Here is a 16821-nt window from a genome sequence, read left to right on the forward strand (position 1 = left end):
GCAAGAGTTAGAGGATTTGCGGGCGAGCATGGCAGCTCAAAAGGAGGAGATGGAGGCTAGCTTCGCAGCATAGAAGAAGGAGCTGGAGAAGGAATACCAACAGTAGGCGGACGAGATGTACTTCTTTGGTTACCGCTGCTGTATGAAGAAGAACAAGATCATGCATGACACTCCTTCCTTCCCTTCTGATGAGGAGGACGAGGCGCCCGGGGGTTCGTCCAACTGAGATTTTTTCTTTGTGCAGACTTTACACTTTTTATTGGTTTTGCTGCGTATGGGGCAGCTTTTGTAAAGACACTTTGTTACTTATTTTATAAATACATTGCATTTCTTCTGTCCCATTTTTTCTTACTCTTCATTTCCTTTCATTGATAATATTGTTTGAGATTGGATACATTCTATGGTCGGAGCAGTGGAGTTCCATCTAGCTTTTGTAGGTGATAGACTCACTTTTCACTTGTCTTGGATACTATATAGGGGCCTTCCCAATTAGCTTGGAATTTACCTACTCCGACTTCAGTAGTGTTTTCAAAAATCTTTCTGAGGACCAGCGTTCCGCTTTTGAAGCTCCTGGGCCTTGCTTTCCGGTTGTAGTGAGCGGCTGCCCTTTGTTGATAGTCGGCCATTCGGATGGATGTGGTCTCTCTTACTTCGTCTGCCCAATCCAAATTTCTTCTTAATTCCGTATTTGCATCATCCTACAGTCCTGCTTCGATCTGGATAGTGGGTAGCCCTATTTCTGTGGGAATGACTGCGTCCATACCATATGCGAGGGCGAAGGGAGTGTTTCTTGTCGGTCGTCCGGGTATGGTTCGATAAGCCCACAGGACGCCGGGTAGCTCCTCAACCCACTTCCCTTTGGCTTGCTCGAGCCTCTTTTTTAAGGCAGTTATTAGGGTCTTGTTTGTGGCCTCTGCTTGCCCATTGCTTTGAGGATAACGCGGTGTGGAGTATAAATTCCGGATGTTTAGTTCCGAACAGAAATTCCGAAAAGTGATGCTTTCAAACTGTGGGTCGTTGTCAGCTATAATGGTTTGAGGGATTCCAAAGCGGCAGATGATGTTCTTCCATACGAACTTGGTGAGATCTTTATCCTTGATGCTAACATATGCTTCAGCTTCCACCCATTTACTGAAGTAATCCGTGGCGACGAGTAGGAATTTCTTCTGAGCAGCTGCGGCTGGTAGGGGTCCTACTATGTCCATGCCCCATTGTGCGAAGGGCTAGAGGCTAGAAATTGGTTTTAAAGTCTCCGACGGCACATGCGGTATGGAGGCATGCCTTTGACATTTGTCACACTTTTTGACATAAGCTGCCACATCTTTTTTCATCGTGGGCCAATAGTATCCTTGCGAGTGGGCCCGGTGCGCTAGAGATCGACCTTCAGAATGATTTCCACATAACCTTTCATGCAACTCAGCTAATACATACAAGACTTCTGAGTGGTTTAGGCACCTAAGATAGGGGTCTGTAAAGGATCGCTTGTACAAGTGCTCCCCGATCAGGGTGAAACGGGCGGTTTATACTCGGGTCTTGTGTGCCAGCTTGGGATCTTCGGGCAGAGTGCCTGTCCGGAGGTATTGTATGATGACTTCCGTCCAGTCTAAACCGTCTATTTGGTTTGCCTCAATGGTATTGCAAGTGGAGGCTTACGCGACGGAGGGGTGGGTTTGCACATGTATAGGCAATAATATGGCTTCTTTGATGGGGAGGGAAGCGGCTATGCCTGTCAGGGCATTGGCACGTCCATTTTCAGTCCGTTTAATTTTTTCAATCGTCCATTCGGTGAACCATTGTAAGGTGTCCCTTACTTTAGTTAGATATTGCGTCATGCGCTCATCCTTGGCTTCGTATTCTTTCAGGACTTGTCTTACCACGAGTTGGGAGTCACTATAGACCCGGAGCTTGGAGACAGATAGAGCTAGGGCAAGGTCCATCCTGGATAGGATGGCTTCATACTCGGCCTCATTGTTAGACGCGGGGAATCCCAGTCGGATAGTTTGCTCCAGTTGTTCTCCTGTTGGGGATTGCAGCAGGAGTCCTACTCCAGATCCTGATGACCAAGAGGCTCCATCAACCCGCAAAGTCCACCACCCCTCTCCGTGCGGTTCCTTGTGTCGGGTAGGTCTTCGGGAGTATTCCAGCACGACGTCAACCATCACCTGGCCTTTCATGGACAACCTGGGTTGGAACTCGATTCCATTTTCGCTCAACTCTATGGCCATTGAAGCATTCTTCCAGTCAAGTCCGGTTTGTGCAGGATGTTGCGAAAGGGCTGGTCGGTCAGCACGACCACCGGGTGGGCTTGGAAGTAAGGACAGAGCTTCTGAGCAGCACTTCGAAGGGCTAAAGCCGTTAGCTCTATCTTTGAATACCTTGTTTCTACATCCGCCAACGCTCTGCTGGCGTAGTAAATAGGTTTCTGCTCCTTGCGCGAGGGGCAGCGGAATAGAACAACACTAATTGTCTACTCTAACATAGCCAGATACATATACAATTTTTCTCCGGGAAGGGGGCTGCTTAAAATGGGCAATTGCATGAGGCAGTGTTTAATTTTTTCGAAAGCGCTCTGACAGTTGTCCGTCCATCCGCTTGTTCCAGCTTTTCGTATTGCCAAGAAGAAGGGTCGCAATTCATTAGTGAAGCGGGCTATAAAGCGTCCTAGCGCGACGAGCTTGCTTGTGAGGCGCTGTAACTCCTTTTTGCTCCTAGGGGGTGGTGTCTCCATGACTGCCTTAACCTGATTCGGGCTAACTTCTATCCCCTTTTGGCTGACCATAAATCCCAGGAATTTGTCGGCACTCACGCCAAAAGCGCATTTGGACGGAGTCAATTTCATACCATATTTTCTCAAGAGGTAGAAGACCTCTTGCAAGTGGAGGGTATGTTTCTCTCGGGTTTTACTCTTAACCACGATATCATCAATATATACTTCCACTGTGCGGCCGACTAGAGGTTTGAAGATTTTCGTCATCAGTCTCTGATAGGTGGCGCCAACGTTTTTGAGTCTGAATGGCATGACTTTGTAGCAGTAAAGGCCATGCAGCGTTATGAAGGCTATCTTTTCTTCGTCAGCCGAGGCCATGGGGATTTGGTGGTACCTAGAGAAGGCATCCAAGAAGGAGAGCATTCCTTGTCCGGCGGTGGAGTCTACAATTTGGTCTATCCGCAGCAAAGGGAAATTGTCTTTAGGGCATGCATTATCGAGGTTGGTGTAATCGACGCACACCCGCCACTTGCCTTCCTTTTTGGGAACCACCACCACATTTGCTAACCAGTCCGGATATTCCACCTCTCTAATGAATCCGGGCTCCAACAACTTGTCAATTTCTTCCCTGATAATCTTTTGCCTGTCTGGGTGAAAACGCCTGACCCTCTGCCGGATAGGCTTCGCTGTTGGCAAGATGTTAAGTCTATGAGAGACGATGGAGGGGTGAATTCCCTTCATATCAGAGTGCGCCCACGCAAAGACATCATGGTTTTGCCGGAGGGCCTCTTGGATGCTTTTGGCCTCTTCCGGTGTCAAGAGGGAACTGATATGTGTGAGGTGAGTACTTTCTTCCGAAATCTGGATCGCCTGCAAGGGATCCACTGCCGGTGGATCTTTGTCCGCCGGACTCAATAATTGCTATTGGTCAAGCGTGTGGGGGGGCTCAGGAAGGGATCTGTCCTCCTGGCTGGTCCCTACTTCTCGCGCTATCTGATAGCATTGGTGAGCGGCTAACTGGCTGCCGTGTAGGTCGATTTGCCTGTCTTCAATAAGAAAGCTTACCATTTGATGGTATGTAGAGGGGATGACTTTCATGTAGTGCAACCATGTGCGCCCCAAGATAGCATTGAAGGGTGATAAATCTTGTACCATCGAAAATTACACGTTGAGAGTGACTAGGCCCGGTTGGACCGGTAGCACAATATCTCCCAAGGAGGTAGTCGACGCTCCATTGAAGCCGGACAAGATTCGCCCGGGGTTTTCGAGGCCAGACAGATCACGTCCCATGTGGCCAATTATCGACGCTTGTAAAAGATCGGCCGAGCTGCCCAGGTCGACTAAGATGCGTCTCACGTTAAAGTCTCCCATCTCCAGGGACAGGATGAGGGCGTCGAGGTGCGGTTGTAATATCCGTGTGGGGTTTACTGGGGGGAAAACGATTGTCCCATCTATGGGCCGGGGGCCCTCACCAGCTATCCCAGGTCGTATGGAGTTAACGCGTTCCCGTACCGATGCTGCTTGTAATAGTCTCTGTCTCTTTCGTCTAGAGTCGTACTCCTCATCCAGTGGTCCCCCGTGGATATAGTTTATAGCGGCTTTGGGGGCGGCGGGGATCTTGGAGGTCCCTGAGTTGTGATTTCGAGAAGTGTCTCTAACTCTGACGTTTGAGAGGAGGTATTGCTTCAAATGTCCCGCCTTTATGAGCCTTTCGACAAAATAATGGAGGCTCCTGCACGCCTCTGTTGTGTGCCCATGCTCCTTATGGTAGACACATATCTTACTATGATCCCTTTTGGATGGGTCCGTTCTGAGGGGTCCGGGCCACCTGAAGTTGGACATGTTTTGGATCATAGGGAGAAGCTTCTCATAGGATATGGAGATGGGTGTGAGGGGTGGCCGTTTTGGACGGCTCTGTTCCTCCTGCCTTCGTCCGGACGGCCTTGGCCGGTCCGGAGGTTTGGTACTTCCTTCCGCATTACTTTTGGATGCCTGTCCGGCAACCAAGACTTGTTGGGTGGCCGCTCGCACGTCATCCTCGAGCATTGAGCATTTGCTCGCGCGCCGGAATAAGTTGTCCATCGTCGTAGGAGGCTTCTTAGCGAGTGATTCAAAGAATGGGGTGCCTGGACAGATGCTTCACTTGAAGATCTGCAGGACAACATCCATGCTGTAAGCCTCTACTTGTAACACGACCTGATCAAACCGCTTCACGAACTCCCTCAATGACTCGTTCTCCTGCATTTTTAAATTCTGCAAAGTGCTGATGTTCTGTTTATGTCGAGCGGAGCATAAGTATTGTCCCACAAAAGCTTCCGACAGGTCTCTGAAATTATCAACAGAGTTAGGGGGTAGGCGGTGAAACCATGAGAGAGTCTGTCCTTGTCAGCTGGCAGGGAATACTTTGCATAGTAGCGCGTCGTTGCCTATATCGAGAGTCATGAGCTGTCGGTAATGCATGATATGGTCAAAGGGGTCGCTGAACCCATCGTACGTAGAGAATTTAGGCACGAGAAATCCCCTTGGGGGGTCATAATGAATAATATGCGAGCAAAAAGGCGTGGAGAGCATGTCGTCCAGTCTTTTGCTAATGGAGCCAATGAGTGGCTCGTTTAGGAGGTTTCTCCTAGCTTGGCGTACCGCTTGGTGCGGGAAGGCGTTCTGCACCATGGGAGTGACCAGAGGGTCGGGGTGCGCATCCCAGTTTGTGGTTACTGTCGGCCTTGTCTTCCCAGGTTCTTGTGGACCTAGCCTTGCGGGCATCGCGTATGACAACTGGGGTCTCTTGTCACGCTGTCTCTTCGACGAGAGATGAGTAGAGTCTGAGCTTTCCTCTTAAGGAGCTTGGTGCATGGGCGTGTGTCGCTCTTGTGGTCTAACATTGCCCGTCTCGGGGATGGCCCCCGCAATCCCAGGGTATATTGACTCTGGGTCATGCCTTGAGTTTGCTCCTTGGCCTCTCGAGCGTTGACCACGAGGAGGCCCCGTTGATGAAGCCTGAATTCGCAACACAACGTTTTTTTCCCTCAGTCTCGCTATTTCCTGGAGGAGAGCCTGCATTTGTCGCTCACTTTCTAACTGTTGTCTCTTGATGGCTTCGCGCCATTCAAGATGATCTTCGCCTCCCCTAGTCGACGAGCGGCTTCTGGAAGGTGTGGACATCTTTGCCGTCGACTAAATCAGAGAATTCCCACAGGCGACGCCAATGTTGATGCCTCGCGTCCTAGGGATCCACGTCGTTGCCAAGTGGACGCACGCTGTCAACCAAGATGGAGTTCTGGCTCCGTTGTCCCTGCAAAAGATGTCCGAACAGGATGTCCGAACACACCCTCCGATGGTTTTGTCAGCCATGACTTTAGAGATTAAGCTGTCGGCTTTTTTCAGGGATATCAAGCTTACCTTCTTCCTTGTGTGAAGGTCCTCTTATATAGTGTCAGAAGCTCTGCCTCCCGCTTTAATGGTGGGGAGACTTTTTGGCTTGTCATGATGTCCTCAAGGTGGTGGCAGGGCCATCATCACCCTGTAGGTGGTTGTTAGAGATCGTGGGAGGCATTTGTCATCGCTCCTGTCCTTTCGCCCTGTAGGCGGCGGAATGTGGGCTGTGGCAGGCTGTCGGGGATGACTCAGCAAGGCTTGCTCGCTATAGTCAATGATCTCAATAATAGGCCCGGGTAGGATAGAGCATCGCCCGGGTATGATATATGAGAATGTCGTGTGCCTCCCCTAGGGAGTCCGAATAGGGGCGCGCCACATGTCCTCTTGGGGAGTCCAGATAGGAGCGCGCCATGTGTCCTCTTGGGAAGTTTGGATGGAGTTGCTCCGGATAGAGATGGGCGCCATGTGTTATCAGGGGGAGGGGTCCCTACACCTTCCACGGACCATCAAGCTCCTATCTCCTCCACCATAGGTTTTAAATGCATTGCTTCGGGTATCAAGTATCATGCAAAGTTCAAGTCTATGTTTTCCAGAACAGTTTGGGCTCTTTAAGGTCCTCCCTGCAAAGGCTCAAAGTATGCATGGCTGTTCTTTTTTTTTTTTTTTTTTTCTTGTTCTAGGGTTTATAGCAGAAGACGAAGTAAGAGGGAAGAATTTTTTTTATTTTATTTTTATATAAATAGTAATCCAGGTTTTGCTGCTTTGAGTGCTCGTGGTGGTGGTGGTGTTTGAAGTGGGTGAAAAAGTGAAATATGTGTTATAATATTGAAAAATGGATTTGGTGTGGTTATGGCAGGCACATGCATGGGTTTGTGGTGTGAATTTGTGAGAAATGTGCATTGGAAAATGGGATAATGTGGATTTATTGTAATATAAAAATGGGTTAAAATGGGTTTGTAAAGCTATTGTACATGTACACGTGATGATGCCACCATGTCTTTGGTTTTTTTTTTTTACTTTATTATTTTCTTGGTTTTCTTCAACTTTTGATGCAATATATATATATATATATATATATATATATATATAATTTTTATAACCTTGACTTTCCAAACTTTGATTATTTTCATTTTTTTTTAAATTCCATGTTTAAGTAATTTTTCAAAATCCCGATTTCCAAATTCAATTTCTAATTTTCGGAATTCCAATTTCCATATTTATTTATTTAATCACTATTATTTTTGTTATTATTATTATTATTATTATTATCTTATTTATTTATTTTTAAAAAAAATTTCATCATTAAACAATATTTCAAAATTCTGATTTCCGAATTTAATTTCCAATTTAAAAATTTTCAATATTCACGTTCATTTATTTAATTATTATTTTTACTATTCTTATTATTCCGTTTATTTATTAAAACTTCGTCCTTAAACATTTTTTTTAAATTATAATTTCCAAATTTAATTTCTAATTTCCAAAATTCCAATTTTCACATTTATTTATTTAATCATTATTATTTTCGTTATTATTATTATTTTATTTATTTTTTTATTTTTAAAATTTCATCTTTAAATAATTTTTCAAAATCCCGATTTCCGAACTTAGTTATTAATTTTTGAAACTCCAATTTTCTAATTTCCGAAGTTAATTTTTAATTTCCAAAATTCTAATTTTCATATTTATTTATTTATTATCATCATTGTCATTATTATTATTATTATTATTATTATTATTATTATTATTATTATATTTATTCTTAACAATTCCACCTTTGAATGATTTCCAAGATTCCAATTTATATAATTTAATTTCCAAAGTCCCAATTTTCATAATTTAATTTTTTAAAATTCAAAATTCTCAAATAATTTTCAGAGTTCCAATTTCTTTCAAATTTAATTTTTGAAATCCCAATTCTTAAATTTAATTTGCGAATCTCCAATTTTCAAATAATCTTCGAGACTCCAATTTTCAAATAAATTTCAAAAATCTAATTTCTCTCAGACAATTTTAATTCCACTCCGATTTTCAAATAATTTTCTGATTCTCTTAATTTCATATAAGTAATAATGAATTTTCACAATTCCAAAATAATAAAACTTGTGAGACCAATCCATAAAAGATAAATTGGGCTTTGGTAGAGACTCTACATCATTGGATGTTTCTTTTGAAAATCCGTTTGATTGAATTATGACACGTGATGACTCCGTACTCGACTTAGTGGCATGTGAGATATATTTTATGTTCATTATTTGTGCACTAACCTCATTTTTTGATAGTGCATTATGGATATCATTGCTCAGGTACACATTCACATCCACTCTGGTCATTTCCTATGCATGTATTGATTCCCATATGTGCATGACCGTTTTGAGTATCCATTGATTTTCTTATTGATTGTCATGTCAGTTTCATTTCATTAGTAGAGACCTGACTTTAGAGACTTAGAGGAGTGTTACGATCTTTATCGTACCTTCCTGATAAGTAACTTGACCCCGTGCCCGATCCGATTTTTCACAGACCACCTTTTTTAAAATAAGGAGTCACGCTTAGGGTTTTCTTTTTTATTTTGTTTACCCTTTAAAAAGAAAACAAAAAAATAAGTGATAACTCTAAGTCATTTTCTAACAAACAAAATCATTTTTAAATAAATAAAAAGTGAGTTTCGAAGTTGAGTGGGAACGCACGTAAAAATGCGGGGTCCACAAATGGTTATACTAAAAACACTTAAAAGAAAAATCCTATGAGTTTGTTTAGTAGTTGTAGGCCCCTCTTTTGGTCTCGTTTTTTTTTCTACGTATATTATATTTGCTTTAGTCATTGGGGGCTTTTCCCGCCACTTTGGAGGCACCTAGAAGAGATGTTGGTGCCTTGGACGAGTGGGGGGACCGGGCTTCTTGGAGGAGCAGCTGCATGGAGCACGTGGCGAGGCAGGTGACCCCGCCATGGTGGTGGTTGGAGCTCCTGAGGCTGCTGAGCGATGAGTAGTAGAGTAGCTAATAGCTTGCGGGGGAAGATAAGAGAAATGGCAAGAAAAAGAGGGGGCGGCGACAGATTCAGGGAGAAGAACTCTTGCTGGAAAGGATTCACGCAGGTTTAGCATTCTTACAGCTTAAGTTATCTATTATTACCGTTTTGCTATGCTTTTTGCTGATATCTGGATACCTGTTTTGATCATCCAATATGTTAAACTAGCTTTTCATGGTTACTTGTGGAGTCTCTGTTTTTCTTTTGTGAGTATCGCATGATGGTTACGCTGCTTGTTCATATGTTAGGATCTCCCCCCCGCCAGCTTCTTTTGAAAGCTTCTTAATCTTTTAAAATGGATTTTGGAGCTAAAGGCATCATCCTCTCTCATGTGTGCTCTGCCTTCCTTTTTTTCAATCTCTTTCCTCTGTTTCTGTTCTTCTTCTTTTTTTTTCTTTCTTTTTTTTTTTTCGAATATTGGGTTTCTTTGTTTGGCTTGGCCGTTCGGATTGGAGCATCTCCTGGAGCACTCATGGTAAAGCAGCTGGTACAAATTTTCACTAGCTTTCATTCTAGAAATCTCATCTTGAACGTCGTGATACTCGGGAAAGTTATATTCCCGAACGGATGGCTGGGCAGAATGTCTATGGAGATTTTCTGGGGCATGATAGTCTAGAAGTAAAGCATCAGATGAATTTGGGTTGTACAGTTGTTGGTGTTTGATGGTCCTTCATCATCCACTCCACAGTCGCCAGACCCATTCCTTCGTCCATCATGCATGTTGTTTTGCCATTACATTCATCATCTTTCCACCCACTACCCGTAGCTCATTTCATCCCCATATTTATTCATCTATTCCTTCTAAGCCTAGTAAACCCGTCAATCTTACCACCTTCCACGCCCCGTGAACCACATCACCATACCCATATCATCACCCTCCAACCCGCCCTTCTCTCATTCCTATCATTCTTTCCACGTGCATGGAGCCCCATGCACATAGCTACCCACCATCTCCCGTGTGCATGGAGCACATGCAGATACCCGCCTCCATCTCTCCTCCTTTCATATCCCATCATGCCCGTTTTCGAACCCCGTTTCACGCTGTCAAGAGACGAATGCCGCTTATAATAATTGTTTGTGTTTGTATTCTTAGAGCTTAGATGGGAATTCAGCTTTGTCATGAAACACTTGTGCATAGACTGGTCTGTGGAAGCAGTGGGTCAGATTCGTCTTAAACAAAGCAAAGATAATTGTGCCATTCATTTAAAAATGAATGTGGTTTGGCTTCCGTCATTATGGTTTCTCTGTTTTGGAGTATTGTCAAATGGGTCTCAAAAGAATCTTTCTTCAAGACCAGCTGTTGTGAATGTTGGGGCGGTATTTACATTTGACTCTACAATTGGAAGAGTTTCAGTGAAAGAAAAATTCCGATGGAATAATTGTTTTTTTTTTTTTTTTTTGTGGAAAGGGCCCCTGTGAAAAGAAAGCTAAGGGTGTAGCCCAATAGACTGGTAGTTGGGCTTCCCACCAAGTGCCACCAAAGTGCCCCAGGCCCATAAGCATTCCTTGAAGTTTCTTCTCACCTAAGGCCCATTCACATTTCCAACTTGCATGGCCATCACCATTGGCCCGCTTCCAAAGCCCATTAGATCTTCTTGTTTTTTTATGCATGTACCCATTGTATTATTTATTTATATGACTATTCATTTATTTGTTTGTTCAAATTTAAAACTTACATCTTTAAATAATTCCCCTAAATCCTATTTTTTTAAAAATTTAATCCAGATTTCCGAAAATCCAATTTTTATATCTATGTATTTAATCATTATCACTTCATTCATTTATTTGTTTGTTTAAATTTAAAACTTACATCTTTAAATAATTCCCCTAAACTCAAATCTTTTAATAACCTTAAAAATTCCATTTCTTAATTTAAATTCCATCTCATATCAATTTATTTAATTATCATTATTTTATTTATTTATTTAAAATTCAACCTTCTAATAATCTTTAAAATCCTGATTTCTAAATTTAAATTCCAAATCTCGAAATTTTAATTCTCATATCAATTTATTAAATTATCATTATTTTATTTATTTATTTAAAATTCAACCTTTTAATAATCTTCAAAATTCCAATTTCTTAATTTAAATTTTAATTCTCACATCAATTGGTTTAATGATTATTATTTTATTTATTTATTTTAAAATTCACTCTTTGAATAAGCCATCAAAACTCCGGTATTTAAATTTAGTTACAATTTCTGAAATTTTGTTTTTCATATCAATTTATTTTATCTTTTTTATTTATTTATTTGTTTATCTTTAAAATTCAACCTTTAAGTAACTCCTCAAAATTCCGATTTCTAAAAACTAAATTCCTATTTCCAAAATTCTCATATTCCCATTAATTTATTTAATCATTAGTATTTGATTTATTTCAAAACTCCATTTTAAATCAAATTATCTAAAACTTCTGATTTCCGAATTAAATTCCTAATCCCGAAAATTCCCATATTCCCATTAATTTATTTAATCACTAATAATTTATTTATTTATCTTAAAATTCTATTTTAAACAATTCTTCAAAATTTTCGACTTCTGAATTTAATTTCCAATTTAAAAAATTCCAATATTCCCATTCATTTATTTAATCATTATTTTCATCCTTATTATTATTTTTCTATTTATTTATTTATTTATTTCGAAATTTCATTTCTGAACTTTTTTTTTTTTTTGAATCCCAAGTTCCGAACTTAATTTTCGTTTTCTAAAATTCTAATTTCTTTCAAATTTAACATCCAAAATTCCAATTTCTTTCAAATATAATTTCCAAAACTCAAATTCTTAAATTTAATTTTCACAATTTAATTTCTTTCAAATTTAATTTTTAAAACTCCAATTTTCAATTTAATTTTTAAAACTCCAATTCTTAAATTCAATTTTCACAATTCTAACTCTCAAATAATTTTTAAAAATCCCAATTTCTTTCAAATTTAATTTTCAAAACTCAAGTTCTTAAATTTAATTTTCAAAATTCCAATTCTCAAATAAATTTCAAAAATTGAGTTTTCCCTCTAACTGTTTTTTTAATTCCATTCGGGTTTCAAATAATCTTTTGTTCCTTTTGATTTTATATTAGAGTGGATGCAATTTTCATAATTCCTAAATAATGGAATTTGTGGTATTAATTCATGCAAGATTAATCTGGCTTTGGTGGGGGGCCCACATATATGATTTTGTGATTGATTGGTGAATTGATTGATATGATTGCTATACATGATTGATTTATTCCACTTTATGACATGCATGCGATTATTCTATGTTTAATTGCTAACATTCATTTTTCATTGAAGTAAACCGATTCATCACTCAAGTACATTCTTTGCCTCTCCTATTCATTCAGTTATTTTGTTTTGAGTGATATTCATTTGGTATCCATGCTCGATTAATCAATTGTCATGATTGCTTCGTTTTATTAGTAGAGACCCGTTTTAGGGACTTAAAGGGGTGCTATGGTCTTTACCGTACCTTCCTGATAAGTAACCTGACCCCCGAGCCTGATCCTGTTTTTCGCAAACCACCTTTTCCAAAATAAGGAGTCATACTTAGGTTTTTTTTTTCTTATTTTGTTTACCCTTTAAAAATAAAACAAAAATAAGCGACGACTCCAAATCATCATTTCTTAATAAAATAAAATCAATTTTTTAAAATAAAAATCGAGTTCGCTATCGAGTGGAAACGCATGAGCCGAAATACGGGGTCCACAGTAGTGTTTTTGAAAAAAAAAATTAAATATTTGACAAAAACCGCTTGTAGTGTTAAAAATTCACTAGTAATATTTTATTTTATTTGGATAAATACTTGATAGTCACTCTCCTAAAAACACTTTAGAGAAAATTATTTGAAAATTTTTAACCCAGAAACGTTTTTCAAAAAAGTATCTTAAAGTGTTTTAACTATCTCTATTGCATTCAAATTATAACCTATTGAACGTAACGAAGTAAAGGAAAAAAAGAGGTTGAATGAAATTGTGAAAGATGAGCTTTCCAAACGCAGTCATGATAGGTGGCATAATGGCAACAATACACGTTGCCGCCTTACTATATCTTTCAACCCACATTTTAGTGATAATTACCATATTATCCCATCCTATGGAAGAAAAGTAATGGTGCTTTCGTAGATATTTTTAAAAAATAAAAATAAAAAAGTAACAAAATTACAACAGAGTGTATTCCGGCTTTTATAATATAAAGAAAAGATAGTTTTTATTTATTTTGCATATCTTATGCATCTCATTGCGTGCATATCCATTAGTTTATTGGTGTTCAAATCATGATAGAAGGAGCCCAAGAAAGTTCCAATTGCAATGATGCAAGTTCATTTTGACATTTGGGAAAAACACTCGGGCAAGTAAGCTCTTATTGTGTGACATTATATTAATTATCTTACTTCGGAGGCAAGTAAAGTGGGTAGCAAGCAAACGAGTTTTGAGGGTCGGCTCAGAGAGAAACGCGTACTCAGGGCGCGTAAAACGGCTACAGTCTTCAACGCTGTGTAAACGCAATGTGTATATATAGAAAGAAGTGATGGTATAGAATCCACCTACTTCCATTAATCTTCATCTTCCTAAGCTTGCTACCACAACATCAAGACTTCTCCATACTCAGGTTTTGTTCAGAAAATGATTCATCATCATCCGTCTCCTTATGCTCATGGCTATCATGGACACCATGGTCTTGGCGGAGGACACCATCCACATGGTGGTCGAGGTGGTCACAAAGGGGGACACCACCTCCATGCACTGGTACAGTCGCTCCAATCAAATATTCATAGAGGTCAGAGCGTCCTCGCCATGATACCTCACCCAGGCCCTCACCATCCTCCTCCTCCACATGCTCTTGGCTGCCATGGAGGTGGAGCACAACATGGCCATCACGGAGGAGGGCATCACGGCCATCATGGAGGAGGGCACCACGGCCATCAGGGAGGAGGACATCACGGCCATCATGGGCACGGCATCTGTCATAGCGGGGTACATCATGGACTTGGTGGAGGAGCACATGGTGGCGCCGGTGGTGGCGGTTTCAGCCATCAAGGTCACGGGGGTCATGGCGGTGGACACCACCATCCCCATTGAAAGGAACACTATCGCCATACTCATACGCTTCTTGGAGTGAAATAAATAGAGAAATTAGCATCCATATGCTTGTTTTTAGTAAAGCATGGATAGCTATTAGTGTGGTATCGGAAGCTTGTTTCCAGTGTTGAATGGGCGTGTAATAACATTCTTGTATCCAAGGATTATACTTAGTTGCCTTATCTTCTAAATTTCCTTTCCCTTTTATTTGATAAATTTTGTAGAAAAAAATTGATCTGACATTTTATTATACTTTCAGTTTTATTAATTTCTACAAATTACTTCTCAGGCTAGAAACAATGACATGGATGTTAATTATCAAAAAAAAAAAACCATTACTCATCCCCCCCATTCACAACAAAAATAAGTAAATAAATAAATCAAGCCCAATAATCCATACCTTAGTTTGAACCAAAAAAAAAACTCAAATAATGCATAAATTCAATCTATCATTCACAAAAAAAAATTAACAGTTGACAATCACATCAATTACTCCGACCATGCTGTAGCGTTTGCATCAAAACCAATTTAATTACACAAGAAAAAACAATATCAGAAACCCCATAAAATTATTGTAGATTTAGCAGAGACATTGGGTTCATGAGTGGCTCCAGAAACAGGGGAAGCAGTCTGAGTGTTAACAAATACATATAAAACGACAAATTTTACAGATATAATATTTCGATAATCGCACAGAAACAGAAAGCGCGAATCAAAAATCACAAACTAGAAATTAGAAAGAAAAAAAAAGCAGAGGAATAGCGAGACAGGGAGAGAGAAGGGAGGAACTGACCAAGGAAATCTTGTAACCAGCATAGAATCGGAACCAAGCTAGGGTTTTTTGAAATATGAAAACCCTTAGAGCTTGCTCTCGTTTCTACACAGATTAAAACCCTACAATTTGCACAGAGAGAGACAGAGACAGAGACAGAGACGAGGGTTTTAGTAGGGTTTTTTTGAGAGAAATGGAGGGACCCGTTTCAAAATTGGGCTTGGTAAATGAGTTCGGGTTCGGGTCAGTCTCAAATAAAAACTAATTAACAACTTAATCAATATAAAAATTTAAGATTAATATATTATATTTTTATTAAATAAATTTATCATTATTATGAACAAAACAATTTCATTAGCAATTATATGAACCCGTTTGACAGTAATTTTAAAAAGTGTTTTTAATATTTCTAACGTTTAAAATTTTTTATTATTCAAGTGTTTGGAAAGTTATAAACGTTTTATAAAATCACTATCAGATATACTTGTGTTTGACAGTTATTTTCGAAAGTGTTTCTAACCTTTCTAATTTTCAAATATGAAAAAACCTAAAAACATTTATTAAAATCTCTGTCAAATATACTCTAAATTTGTTTCCATCATATGATTAAATTACAATTACTAATCTTCCTTCAATCATACGTTAGTTTTGACTAATCTATGATATTATTCAAAGCAAATTTTATGCCTCCATCATTCCCTACGTTAGCGTTTTTTTTTTTTTTTGTTGAAAAATCTTGCAAAAATATATTCTTTTTTAAAATTGTTTTAACTTTTTGTTGAAATTAATTTACTTTCAGGTTTTAATTTGTTTATTTTTTTTCATGACTTATTATAAATTTTTTGCTCAATAGAAAAATTAAAAATATTTAACTTTTTTTAGATGAAAAAAATAACATGTTGATTTTTATTTACTTTTTAATGTTTAATATAAATAAAATATAATAAAAATAAATAACCTAATACTTAACACTATTAAACATTATTTAGTTTTAAATTCTACTTAACATTAAGTTAAAAAAACAAACACTAGCTTAAAGGATTTTGATTAACACTTAAAAACAAATATAACAAAAATTCATTCATTGATTGTAAAAGCAATCAACCTTGTTAACTTTTCAAAGCTTCTTGATGACAATAAGATTAAGATGAACCGATTTGAAATCTTTCAAACACCATCGAGGGCCAATGACTTTTTTTCCTTTTTTATTTTTTAAATAATTTCTAATTTGTAATTTTAATTTTTTTTTATAGACATCAGCATGTTTTCAGATGCCTTCCCTTTTTTATTTTTATTTTATTGTGATTGTAAACTTAATGTTGTTTTTACATTAAAAATCATACTCAACTTTTACTTTCATGGTTCTAAGAAGTCAGGAAGAAAAAAAAAGGCATTGTTGTTGGAAGTCATGAATAGAAAAAGGCTTTGTTGTTGATCCATGGCATGTATAACATGTTGACATCATTGTTTCCTTTGTTGTCCTCAATTTCTTAGTCAATTTATTATCAATTAGGGGATGATGAAGCATGCTTGGATGTGAACTAAGGGAAGAATATGATATCATCATAAGAGAAACCTTATACTGCTTAACTTGACTAAAATTAGACTAGAAGACTGATTGAATAGTGAGTTGAAGTTCTTCCTTTGTTTGAGGAAGAAGAAAATATGGTTTCTAGGTTGCAGATTTATGCTTTCATACTATATGAAAATAAAATATATAGAATTGTTTGAGGAAGTATTAATCTTTCATTGATGAATAAGTATAAATGTCTATAGGCTTACATTAATCAATAAAAAATAGCAACTATAGAAGCTAACAAAGGAAAATTGAATAGGTATAAATATCTATACTTAGTAA

At 38.7% G+C, this 16821-nt stretch overlaps 2 protein-coding genes and 1 long non-coding RNA gene across 3 annotated transcripts; 1 reads left to right on the forward strand and 2 right to left on the reverse strand.

Annotated features, from left to right (window-relative positions):
• Nucleotides 1-1649: 1649 nt before the first annotated feature.
• On the reverse strand, nt 1650-3448 carry LOC104882066 (uncharacterized). The gene is made up of 2 exons (XM_010663992.1): nt 2680-3448; nt 1650-2422 (listed from the first exon to the last, which is right to left on the reverse strand). The coding sequence occupies exons 1-2, from the start codon at nt 3446-3448 to the stop codon at nt 1650-1652; spliced, it is 1542 nt and encodes a 513-aa protein (XP_010662294.1).
• A 420-nt stretch (nt 3449-3868) lies between these two features.
• Nucleotides 3869-4789, reverse strand: LOC104882067 (uncharacterized). The gene has a single exon (XM_010663993.1). The coding sequence runs from the start codon at nt 4787-4789 to the stop codon at nt 3869-3871; it is 921 nt and encodes a 306-aa protein (XP_010662295.1).
• An 8839-nt stretch (nt 4790-13628) lies between these two features.
• On the forward strand, nt 13629-14459 carry LOC100256282 (uncharacterized). The gene has a single exon (XR_009464455.1). It is a non-coding gene; the product is annotated as an uncharacterized LOC100256282 (long non-coding RNA).
• Nucleotides 14460-16821: the final 2362 nt, after the last annotated feature.

The sequence above is a fragment of the Vitis vinifera genome, chromosome 16 (genome assembly GCF_030704535.1).
Source record: "Vitis vinifera cultivar Pinot Noir 40024 chromosome 16, ASM3070453v1".
NCBI lineage: Eukaryota > Viridiplantae > Streptophyta > Magnoliopsida > Vitales > Vitaceae > Vitis > Vitis vinifera.

Bases quoted from the DNA above. Each gene is read 5' to 3' on its own strand.
- LOC104882066 (XM_010663992.1), bottom strand. From the start codon at position 3,448: ATGAAGGGAATTCACCCCTCCATCGTCTCTCATAGACTTAACATCTTG. The intron at 2,423-2,679 runs GCAAGCTCGTCG...CGCAAGGAGCAG, and splicing joins GGAGTTACAGCGCCTCACAA to AAACCTATTTACTACGCCAG.
- LOC104882067 (XM_010663993.1), bottom strand. From the start codon at position 4,789: ATGGACAACTTATTCCGGCGCGCGAGCAAATGCTCAATGCTCGAGGAT.